Below are 12,093 nucleotides of genomic sequence, written 5' to 3'. Positions count from 1 at the left end.
GTTTTAAGAAAGGGTAGGTGATACTAGTTGGGGCTGATAACTGTGGTCTCTGCCATACCTGGCAGGCACCCTGCATTAATATTTGGAGGGTAAACGATGAGGTTTGGGAAGGGAAGGAATGGGAAGTTCCATCTCATTTTTGCTCACCTTGACCACCTTATATTCACATTGTTGCCAGTCGCTGTACAATGAAGCTGAGCAGTCCCTCCCTCAGGTACTGTGATGCTTGGCAGAAGACCAGTGATCCTCAGCTCTCCTGGACCAGAAGGGAAATCATCACTAGCAGGGGGACTATGCCACCCTCCCCCTGGGAGTAGGAGCATTCCCTCATAGGAAAAGTCCAACACATCCCATAATAAGCTACAAGCCCCTGGCCTTGAAACAGCATTTTTGAGGCTGTGCTATTGCTGCTCTGGGGAATGTGGATTTCCTAGGACTTTGGCCCAAGAAAGAACAAGTAACAGAAATCTCAAAGCTGGATACATGCATGTCACATGCACAGAAGAACTATCTCCTTAGTTTCTCTTGCTCTTATCCCACTCCATTGTCCCAGAAACAAGGCCCTGAGAGTCACTCTTACTGTATTGTCAATCCCCTTTTCCCTGCTTGGAGCACTGGACACATGCAGATGACCACTGGGTAAAACAACTCCTTCTTCCCTCGCCCTCAGGATGCCTGTTAAACTCTAGGTGTGAAGCAAAGCAACCCACGCTGTCCCTGCACAGCCTTCCCTGTTTCCCACTCCTGTGCACACGAGGCGGGTGTGCTGCCCCCCACCCCGCACCTAGAGGCCGGAGCAGGACCTGGCGCTGGTCGCGGTCACGTCCGTTGGAGGCAAGGCAGGTGAAGAAGCCGATGTCCTCAGAGCTGACCCGGCTGATCAGCAGGGCCCCGTCCGACTGCTGCCTATGCCTGGGGAACAAAGCCAGCGTGTCTCAGCCTGTGCTTGGCTCAGGATGGCACTCCTGAGAGCCAGCAGAGGTGAAGCTAAGCCTCATGCACAAGTTTGTAGTACCACTGAGCAAAGATTTAGCAGCTCAGATGCTGCAGGCATTGTAATGCAATCCTTAGTCCTCAAATCATAGCACTGATGCTATAAGAGTCTGGAAAAACTTGCTGCCACAGCAGATTTCTGGGAGCAGAGAGGGGAGAGCAGCAGCGGTAGCTGTGGAAGTTCACTGCAGGTGCCCTGATCTCTCTCTGCTGTGAACTTCTGCCCTTGCTCACTGACCAGCTGGTTTTTGGCAAGTTTGCTAGCCATGTGTTCTTTTTCTGCTAACCTTGTAGGTAAATAAATTTGAACCCTGGTTCACTTGTAGACCCTGTGTCACAGCTGTTCCCTCAAGGGTTCAACATTCAAACTTCCATCTGTGAGGAAGGGAGGGAGGACAGGGCAGGCCAGCAGTATGGCCTGGCCCTGATGGAGGAAGCTGGACAGCATAAAGCCACACAGACCCTCGCTGCATGGCCAACAGCTCTGTTCTCTCATAGAGGAAACAGGGAAGGAAAAGCAAGGAGAATGCTCTTCTCATGAACAGTTGGAGTCACCTGAGAGCTCACCTGGGAGAGGAGAGGGGCCGCCCATCTTTCTGCCACTCAATGGTGAGAGCTGGTGATGCTTCCACTGTGCAGGGCAGTCTGACTCTCTCCCCAACATTGGCCTCCACTACTGTGGGCTCGCTCTTATCCATTTTCAACCTGCAAAGTTCACAAGTACAACAAAAGAGGTAGAAACTTCCTTGCTCAGCATTTGACCTTCAGCACAAGGCTTTATCAAGAACAGGGTTTATTTTTCACCTCCAATGGCAAAGGGAGGTCTTTACTCCCATGAGAGCTATGATGCTTGCTGTTACCAACATTCACTCCCCAACATTCAGAAAAGAGCAGCCTCTATAAAATCCTGCTCCAGTTCAGCACAGCATGGTGCTGCACTCCAGTCAGCCAGTTTAATTTATAGATAGCAACCCTTAAAACAGCCCTCTGGATAACAGCTGAGGAAGCATTAACAACGTGAACACATGGCAAAGAGTACAAAGTCCTAAAGAGGGCACTGAGCAAGATTCCCCTTAGGTGCTTCTCTGGCACACAAAAATGAGCCTTTTTAGGGTGTGAAGAGCCTATTGCAATCACCTGACTGCCCAAGGTCCAGGAGCTGCTCGTCCACTTCATGCAACAGAAAGGTTGAGGTCATGTCCTCACAGCACTCATCTCATGTTCTTTGCTCTCTTATAACTACAGCTAAACACTGTCTTAGAAGGGAACTAAACCATGTGTTCCCACAGTTAAATAAAACGTCATCTACCCTACCCCCATTCTGTGACCTGAATTCTTGATCTCAAAAAATAAAACCAAAGAGCCTTAATTCAATGTTCTTAATTCAATGAATCACTTATTACTGCTTTTAGCAGAAGCAGCTAAGGAGATTGCTGCAGAGTTCAGCAAATTGGCTGGGTTTTAGGCTGTAAACTCAAAAAGAGAGAGATCAGATCATGGCCCTATTTAATCTGGAATCCCAACACGCTTCATTTAAGAAAAAAATAATTTGTCCCCCTTTATTTCTGTGGGGTCTAGAAGCAATAAAAAACCACACTGGAAGCAACAAAAAATGGCAGTATATGACGAGACAGTTTTGGGTCAAACTGGTTTGTTCACAAAACATTTAAAATTAATTAGTGGGGGCTGAAGGAGTTGAAGTTTTCTTCAATACACATATGCCTACTTTGTGCTAGTTAAGCAGCTCCTATTTGCTTTGCTTTTTTTCAGAACAGGTTTCTCTTTCTGCCTGCACTAACATGAACAGCTAAGGATGCTGCCTCAAGACTTCTTTTGTTTGATCCCAGCTACTTTGCTGCCAGCTTCCCTGTGCATCTTTGCTCAGAGTATGCTTCTTTCAGGAGATCCCTGGGGAGGACAGAAGACAGCTTGTGACTGGGATCTTCTCCCGTTCCCGTTGTCAGCAGTTCAGTACTGCATGCTTCCCAACTGTGCCCTGGAACAGCTGACCCAGGGCCTTTCCAGTCTTTGGCTTTTCTACATGAAGAGATGCCATATGGTTCATCATCTGGGCTCAATGGACAAACTGTTGCTGTAGATGAACCTACCTGTATGTGAGCTGCTGACGCACAGAGGAGCTGGCTGCCTGCACAAGCTGCCTGCCTCTGGACAACCCTCGGTGCTGCTGATTTGCCTCCTGAAGGACCCGACCTCTCTCACCCTCGGCCAGAACACTGCTCTGGTACTCTATTCAAAACAAAATGCCATATGTGAATAAAAGGACACTTCTTACTGTGACCTTTTGCATAGGGTTCCTGTGAGCCTGGGAGAGCTTGCTGAACTGGAGCCAAAGAGCCCTTCAGCCATCTGCTTTTTGGCTGACTAGTGCAGTAAACCTGCGCTGTCTACTAATGAGAGTCATAGACCTGCAGGCAAGCAATTTTAGATTCCTTTTCCTCCTCTGTCAGTGAACATGTTGCAACATCCCTTAGGCCACAGTGCCTTCTGCCCCATGTGCCATTGCTGTGACAAAGCACACTTCAGAGACTGAAGGCTACAGGGTGCCTTTCTGGCCCATCTTTTGAGACTAGTCTTTCATTTTTTTGGTTTTGTTTCTGAAATAAGGCACATTTTTCAGAACAGGGAATTATTTGCTACCCAGCAGGACCTGTTTGGGCAAAACACAAAACATAAAAATGCACCAGCAGTTCTGTTTTGGATCAGGTGGCAGCTGATGGCTGTCAGGGAGGAAGACAGACTTGCTGTGATAGAAACAGGGTGGGTTACAGGCAAGCCACAACTCCATTTATGGGGTGACACTGCAGGGGAGAAAGTATTTTAGGGCTAAGGCTTTATCATGAGGTAACACCAAAAGATGCTCTGCTGCCTCCACACTCCCTCTTGGCAGCAGAGGAAATTTCCTCCTGCAGCTGGCTTTACTGAGCCTGTGCTCAGTAACCAGTAAGGAGGATAATTCACCTGTGACCTGCAGCTGAATCTGTCGGCTCTCCGTCCTCCCGTCGGAAGTGAGGCACGTGTAGGTGCCAGCGTCCTCGGGCTCGACGTGGCTGATCACCAGGGAGCTGTCGGACTGGTAGGTGTGCCTGCAACACGTGGGGAGCGCTGCCTGATGCCCTGGCACCCACAGCAACCCGCCAGGGCACAGCGGCCAGCCCAGCCTGGTGTTACGCAAACCCTCCCCATGTAGGGCCCTCCCTGGCTCAGAAAAAAACAAAACCCTGCTGACCACAGACGGGTCACAGGCAGGGGGGAAAACTGCAGCAGAAAGGAGGTCAGGAACAGAGAGGAAAACTGAGATGGAAAACAGGGAACTGCTTTCAGTAACTCTCCCATAAGGAGGCAAACTGCCCTTCTGGGGGGAGCTTGAGTCCCAGCAGTCAACTGCAAACAGAAAAGCATAACTGGGCTTTTCTTAACTGTGATTTTCATAGCACAAAGGGACTGACTGGCTCCAGACAGACTTGCTGGAAACAGACTTCCCAGGAAAAACAGGTTTAAAAGTAGTTTAAAAAACAATTGTGCCAGAGATTTTCAGCCAGAGGAACTCTAGGCTGCAAGTTTCACTCTCAACTACTGGCTTCATGCTGCCCCAAGATGAACCCAAGAGAAGCAATATTTTTCTGCATTACTACCCATGTCAGCTTCCACCAGTGTTATGGGACAGCACTTGCTCTGCCCCATAAACCTAGCCAACACCGCATTACTGGTGCAGACTGTACCTGTCTCTGCTATGCACAGAGCAGGTGGAGAGTAGATGAATATGGGGGCTTCTATATTTCTTTAAAAAAAAAAAAAAAGGTGTGCTGGTTGTGGCTGGTATAGTGTTAATTTTCTTCACAGTAGCTGGTATGTGGCTGCATTTTGGATTTGTGCTGAAAACAGTGTTGATGTTTTCACTACTGCTGAGAAGTGTTTACACCAAGTCAAGGCCTTTTCTGCTTCTGACCCCACCCACCAGTGGGCTGCGGGTGCACAAGGAGCTGGGAGGGGACACAGCTGGGAAGTCTGACCCTGACAGACCACAGGGATATTCCATACCATATGGCATCATGCTCAGCACGTAGAGCTGGGGAAAGGAGGAGGAGGAGGAGCCGGGGGGGCGGGGGGGGGGGGGGGGGTTTGGAGTGATGGCGCTTGTCTTCCCAAGTCACTGTGATGTGTGATGGGGCCCTGCTCTTCTGGAGACAGCTGAACACCTGCCTGCCCGTGGGAAGTGATGAATGACTCCCTTGTTTTGCTTTGCTTGCACCCACGGCTTTTGTTTTATCTTTTTAACTGTCTTTATCTCAGTCCATGGATTTCCTCAGTTTTACCCTTCTGATTCTCTCTCCCATCCCACCAGGGGTGAGTGAGCAGCTCTGTGGAGCTGAGCTGCCAGCTGGGGTGAAACCATGACAGTCCTTTTTGGACTGCATATTTGGCACTCTGCCCAGCAAGGAGCCCATCTGCTCTACAATGGAAGGATCTGAGCTCACCTGTCAGAGGAGACGGGTCGGCTGTTCTTCATCCACTCCACTCTGGAGAGTGGGGACACGCCTGTCTTGCAGACCAGCTGGATGTTTTGCCCCACAACTGCTGTCACAAGAGGAGGCTTGCCTTCCTCCAGGATTGTTCTGAAAGAGAAACTTATTCCATTGGCACTTCTGCTGCCCTCCTCACCTCTGTGTCCTCTCATGTGACTCTGGATGAGTTACATCCACAAGGTAAAGCAGGACCAGCTGCCCATTCAGCTTTGAGAGATGCACAGGGCAGCATGGGGAGCCCTCTCCTAATTCAGCAAAGGCTGCTCTGGACAGAGTGAATGCTACAATATCTCCTGGAAGAAAGCCCTGTAACCCCTCTCTTCTGAAGGAACAAGGTACAGCTCAGCAGACAGACAGATCCAGTGCAGAATTGTTTAGATCTAGTTCTACACTCCTGATTTTCAGGGTAACACTGTCTGGATCTTGACCCAATGTCTGCATCTTAAAAGTCTTCCCTAGAACAACCCACTGCTGTTCCATGCAGCGCTGAGATAAAAGGCTCTGAAGTCAGAGTGCCAGCCAAATTTGTTGGTCAGAATAAGAAAAACACCTTTGGATTCTCATTTACAGTGTAAGAAGGCTTCCCAGACAGAGACCCCAGGATTCTGCAGTATTTTCACACATGATACTTCAGTGCTGTGGGAGACCAGGGAGTGTGTGAGGAAAGAGACGGCAGGTAATGCCAGGGCCTGAATAACAGTGACTTTATTTACCAAGGGGCCACATGTGTAGCTAATCCATCACATGGTATTGCCAGTTAGCTAGTCCCAGCTGAGGCAACATTTTCACTCTATAGAGCGCTGCACTGATGCTTCATAATGAGCTAGCAGAACACGGGGGAGGGGTGGGTGGAAATCATCACCTGTGCAGAGCCTGTGCTGGGAACAAGTCCACAGACTCCTGGTGCCCAAATCCCTCTGCCACAGTAATATCTGCTCCGAAAGCTTCGCGCCACTGCTTGCCTTCACGGGACAGCACCTGCTGGCCACTGCTACTCTGCCTGTCCGAGGGCCCAGGCAGGGCTGTGTCCCAGGAGCGCAGCTGGCCCAGGCTGTCCAGTCTGCTTCTCTGGCTCTCCAGCACACCAGTCCTTGGCAAGGCCTCTGGCAGCACATCCCTCCTCCAGCTGCGGCTGTCTTGCTTGGGGAGTGAAGCCCCATAGGTTCTTCCTTCTTGGCTGTGACTTGCAGTCTCTCTTGTGGGGGATTGCTGCTGACCCTGAGCACGTCCTGTGTGAGAACTGGAGCCAGTCTGCTGGTGTTGCAGGCCTTCTGTGCCAGGAGAGGGCTGGAGCTCCAGATGACTGACCCCCACAGAGCTGTGGCACGCTCTCATGCACTCCTCCTCCGAGGCAAAACTGTTTTTGTTGCCAAGACAGCCGCCATACCAAAACCGGTTGCACTTGCCAACAACTCCCACAAAGTACCAGCGAGTGGTCCAGTTGGTGCAGGGGCCGTGGGCACTGGGCAGCAGGCACATGACAGGGTATGCTACCAAAAAGAGTGGAACAGAGGGAGATGTGAGGGTCACAGACCACAAAGGTCCAGGGACTTCAAGCAACCTACCTAGATGATTTATCTGATGGCCTTGTGGGCAAAGGCCAGGTGGGAAAGTAGGACACCTAGGTGTCCTACCCAGCTGTGCTTTGAAACTGAGAAACTGCTCACATGTTTCTTTTTGCTTCAGTTTTACCTCTGATGGAAGAACTATCCTCAGAGACATTTCTGAATCTAGATACTAGACAGATGCTTTACAGCCTTGCTTGGAGAATTCTGCAACTGCAAAGCAGGCTCTGGGGCTTCCTCTCCTGCAAGGGACACATGGCTGCCATTTGTACATTTCCAGCCCACAAAGCAAGTGGCTTAGACCCAGCTGTGAATAAGACTCTTGCATTACAGAATACCCACATGCACATTGATATAAAGAGAAGCATGGCCTAAGGTGTCTACAAACCCAGAGCCATGGGTATCAGCCACATGCTGACAAACACTGGATGCAGGGCTCTGACTGCAAGGAGCTTTGTCAAGCTGTGGCTCAGCTGAGAGGATCCAGAGAGTTTTCCCCTTCCCCAAGGCTGCACCACAGGGATGGCCACCAAGCAATCTCTGTGCTGCAGCAGGAGGGCAAGGCCCTGCAGCAGCAATGTGCCTGCAGAGGGTACAGCTGGGCACTAAAGGAGCAGAGATGCTTTTTCCCAGCAGCACTTGTGTCCTCATAGTACAGCAGGCACTGGATTGAACTTTGCTGGCTAAGGGCATCCATGCAGCCCCGAGCAGCCCCTTCTTCCCCATGTAGTTCTCATTCCTCCCCTGTCCACAGGCTGTCTGAAGACCAAGCACTGTCCTGATGTCCGCAGGAGATCCCTACTTCTTAACCTGGGTAATTTGTTCAGAGCACTCCAGGCTGCATCAATGTGTCTTCTTAGAGACAAACAACTCCTGAGTAGTCCTACAGACTGACAGAGATCACACAAACACACTTCTGTCCATGTATCAGCAGAGTACAAGAATTTTTGTGGCAGCTGGTAGACCTGAATTCTCAAGCTGCTTTTCTACGTGCCCTCCAAGCTTCTGCTGCCCCAACTGCCAGGCTGAAATTCTCTTCAGAGAGATTATATACTACATTTTACAGAGAGCAGAGCCTCTACACAGGAAACTTCTATATGCTACTGGACTCTTTGTGTTTCTAAACCAATAAGGCAAAGCATCACTTACGGTAGTTGGGCCTATTGAGACATCCTTCCCCTCGAGGGCCTTTGGCTGAGGCGACATTGTCAAAACAGCAGCCGTACACGGAGCCGCGGCATTCGCCCGAGGGCTGCTGCTGGGACAAGGCTTGGCTTGCCTTGGAGACAGGAATGGAAAGCCAAGAGTTATCCTCACACATGAGGACAGCAGCACATGCAAGGTACTGTGTGCAAGCTGTCAGTTGCACACAGCCAGCAGCACCACTGTATGCTTGTTTGCCTCCTAGAGGCTTTTGTCCTGGGAAGGGGTGGGAAACTTGGCTGTCAGCCATGGAGCCAGGGCTGCACTTCTCTGCAAGGCACACCTAAGCAGCCCAGCAGCAGGCCAGTTCTTATTGCTGCCACCAACAAGCACCCCAACCTATGGGAGGGATCACCTCTCCACCTTGAATTAATCTGCAGAGTTGACAAACAAAAGCAATTAATAGAAGCCATGTTTTTCCCATTTTTTTTTCCTAGAAACTGGATACCAATCTTCTGACCAACAGAAATTTGATTACTCAGGATTATTCAATCAGGTCTACACAGGATGGCCTTCTACTTCTCAGACATCTCCCCACCACCTGCTCTGTGCCCTGCTTGTAGAGGATTGCAGGTGAATGCTCCAGACTGAGCAGGAGCAAGGTGGGCCAAAGGGCTTGATGCCATGCTTCGAGTATTGGTTCCTCAGCATTACTGGCAGAGATGAAGCCCAACGGAATCCACAATGTGAGTCAGCAGGGTCAAATCTGAATCTTTGTATCTGATCGACTCCTAAAATGCAAAAAGCTTTTGTACTTACTGCTGGAGTGGTTGCAGTGGGATGATTTTGTCTCGTTTGAATGTCACGGTAATATTGTGGGCAGCCAATGTTGTTTGGACCCTGGGCAGCCGATACTCCATCGGGGCAGCAGCCATACCTGCAGACAGAAGGGCTGCAGTGACACCTGCCCTTCCTGGTCAACAGGCATGGCCTACAAGATTCAGCAAGCCCCCGGGAAAGGCAATGCCTCCCTGCTCAGGCCTATCTACTTCCAGCTACCTGTTTTGGTGGCAGGTGCTGAAAGGGCAACCTCTCCCCAGAGGGCCCGACGCTGGAGTGCGCCCATCCGGACAGCAGCCATGCGGGCTCTGGTGGCAGTCCTGGGAGCCAGCCCCTGCAGGGGGGTCCTGAGAGAAGCTGAGCCGATGGGAACCTGGCGAGCGGGACTGGGGCTCCCAGTGGACAGCAAACAAGTTGATGCCGTGGTCTGTGGTGGATGGAATGTGCTGGTTCCCTGAGGCACTATGGATCATGGTGTTCCCAGGGAGCATCCTTCCATCATCAGAATCTGGGGAGAGAACTCAAGGTATGCAGGTGAGCATGAAAATCTTTTCAGGTTTTCTCCTCTCTGCTCTCCCAAGGCTACCTGGCAGGATTTTCTGAATCACATCTAGGGGTATCTTCTGGCCTACCCTTCCTGATCTGGCTGAGGTACTTTGCTCATTACCTTGACCATTCTTCCTCCTGTCCCATGAGAAACCACATTGCTGAGGTCCTTTCACATCACCCTATAATCTGCTTTGGGCATCATTTCTTCCAGCCAGCCCTTAAATCATGCTGACAGAACCGGCATCCATATCCTGTACAGAGTCTTCTGCATGGATAGATTCAAATACTGCTCCCTGATGGTGTAAAAAAAAAATCTACATTTTGTCCCTGGCTCCTTGAGTTTCTAGGAGCCCATGAAAAAAATGAGAGAAACGAAGAAAAGAATGATCCCGGTCCCTACCACAGCCTATTCAAAGTATCCCATCACCAAACCCCAAATAAAAAAAATTCTTCCAAACCTGGGGCAGGGCTGTTTGGGTTGTAACGGGTTAGCAAGGACTGGCGAGTGACATTGTATCCCATAGTGTCCTGCATGCTGGGGACCTCTGCAAAGAGACACATACATAAAATGAGTGCAGTTAGCCCAGCACTGTGCTCTAATAATTGCAAATACGTCTAGCAGTCAGCAGGAGACAAAAGTTGATGAAAATGTTCCTGTTCCTCTTGTGCAATAGCTGCTGAGCAGCAATTGGATTCAACTGGATTGTCAGGACAAGCAACCTACAATGGGCAGGCAGGCAAAAGTCAGCATTGCAGCTCTGACATGGAGAAAAGACACAGACAAGAAGGAAAATGTTCTGAAAAGTTGTCACTCCTTTAGAGCCAGTCCACAGAGGGATGAGAGGTGGCTATAGTTTTTTGCTACTGAGCCTGCCCAAGTTACTATCATTCTGGACTGGGATGCCTGGGATCAGTCTGCAGCACACACACACTCTGGATCATAGAATACTGGATTCAAAGTGGACACACACCAATGTTGTTCCCAAGCCTGTTGCGTACATTTCAAACAGCACAGGTACTGGGACTCTGAAGATGCTTTGCGCACATAACCTTGGCAAACTCACAGGACAGAGATAGGCAGGAAAAAAAGCTGAGAACATAAGCTGGTGCAGAGCTGGGAATTTCTACTCCTAAGCAGAAGCATGTTGGGAAAAGCTGGGTGTGCAGCAATACCACTCACGCTGTGGCAGGTAGCAGGGCTGTGTGTTGCAGCTGCCCAGGGTGGCTGGTTTCTGTGGCTGGATGGCTCTGCACGTCTCAGGACTGTAGACTTTGGAGTCACCGTCAGCACAGATGACCTGGCGTGTCCGGATGCCTGAATCGCAGCTCTTGGAACACTTGGACACAGAGACAAGTCACTGAGCAGGCAGCAAAGGCTGAATGCAGAAACCCCACAGATCAGAAGTGGGGAACAGCTGCATGATTAGCTGCAGGCTGAGCACAGCTTCCTCCACCAAGACAAAGCAAATAATATTGCAGCTGGAATCATCTGAACAATTAGAAAACCATACTTTAAACCATTTTACCAGGTGTTCCACCCAGCCCTGAAGCATCAGGCTCTGTGCCACACTCAGCCTGTAACATCCAGATGAGCTGCTGTTACCCACAGTGGTGTGTCAGGGAGCTGGAGAGAATAATTTCAGCCTGAAGGCATAAAGGCACCTCAGTTCTCTGGGGATCCACCAGCTGTGGGTGGGTCAGTTTGCATTAAAGAACAACAAATTATAACTGCAAAGCAAATGAGTGGCTTTCTTGTAAGCAGCTAACTCAAGTTTGCATTACTGGAAACTGTGGATGAGAGGGACCAGCAGCTCAGAGGAGGAGATAGCATGAGGTGTCTGTGCAGCCCACATGGCTCTTGGCAAGCTCTATAAACATTTGGAGAGTATTTCCCTCTAATTCAGAGAGGCAGATAGGAGACCTTCTGAAATCAGAAGGTTGATAGATCAGATTAAGATATGAAACTTCTTTAGCTGTAACTAAAACTTGGCCCACCAGAACAAGCTGGTCTGGCTAGCGCAGAAGTGAAAAAGTGTGTTTGGAAGTCACCTGATTAATTTGATCTACCCATATCTCTACCCCCTGACACTTTTCCCAGGTTGAAGACAGTCTGGCTTCCACCACAAAGACAGGATTCATGCAGCTGAAGCACAATTTATCAAAATAATTACAAAAATGTACTTTAAAGCATATCACCAAGAGCAATGACCAGTTCTGAAGCCTACAGCTCTGAGCCAATAGCTGAGAGCTATTCTGCTGATCCCAGCAATGGAGCAAAGAATTGAGAATAAGCAGCAAGAGTGGATTGTTTCAGCTTATTGGCTGCATTTTGCCACTGTCACTGAAACGATAATCTCCCCTCAGAAGGATTTATTTTTGTAGCAGCTGCACTCAAAGCAGGCATCAGATTAACTGGAGCATTACTAGTGCCAGTTACAACACAACTGTGAGCCAAGGGG

The 12,093-nt window shown here is 49.7% G+C and overlaps 1 protein-coding gene across 1 annotated transcript in view; it reads right to left on the bottom strand.

The window, feature by feature from the left end:
• The window catches only part of PAPLN (papilin, proteoglycan like sulfated glycoprotein), a 49,201-nt gene that overhangs the window by 5,185 nt on the left and 31,923 nt on the right, over positions 1-12,093 (bottom strand). The window contains exons 14-25 of the mRNA XM_084208346.1: positions 10,815-10,971; positions 10,093-10,179; positions 9,305-9,593; positions 9,065-9,182; positions 8,252-8,381; positions 6,400-7,027; positions 5,490-5,627; positions 3,973-4,097; positions 3,102-3,240; positions 1,561-1,698; positions 785-912; positions 148-256 (exon numbers count right to left, since the gene is read on the bottom strand). Of these exons, the coding sequence (XP_084064472.1) occupies positions 148-256; positions 785-912; positions 1,561-1,698; positions 3,102-3,240; positions 3,973-4,097; positions 5,490-5,627; positions 6,400-7,027; positions 8,252-8,381; positions 9,065-9,182; positions 9,305-9,593; positions 10,093-10,179; positions 10,815-10,971 (2,186 nt within the window). The remainder of the gene's footprint in view (positions 1-147; positions 257-784; positions 913-1,560; positions 1,699-3,101; positions 3,241-3,972; positions 4,098-5,489; positions 5,628-6,399; positions 7,028-8,251; positions 8,382-9,064; positions 9,183-9,304; positions 9,594-10,092; positions 10,180-10,814; positions 10,972-12,093) is intronic.

Source organism: Fringilla coelebs (assembly GCF_963513975.1).
Source record: "Fringilla coelebs genome assembly, chromosome: 6".
NCBI classification, from domain to species: domain Eukaryota; kingdom Metazoa; phylum Chordata; class Aves; order Passeriformes; family Fringillidae; genus Fringilla; species Fringilla coelebs.
This window is presented reverse-complemented; position numbering and strand designations above follow the sequence as displayed.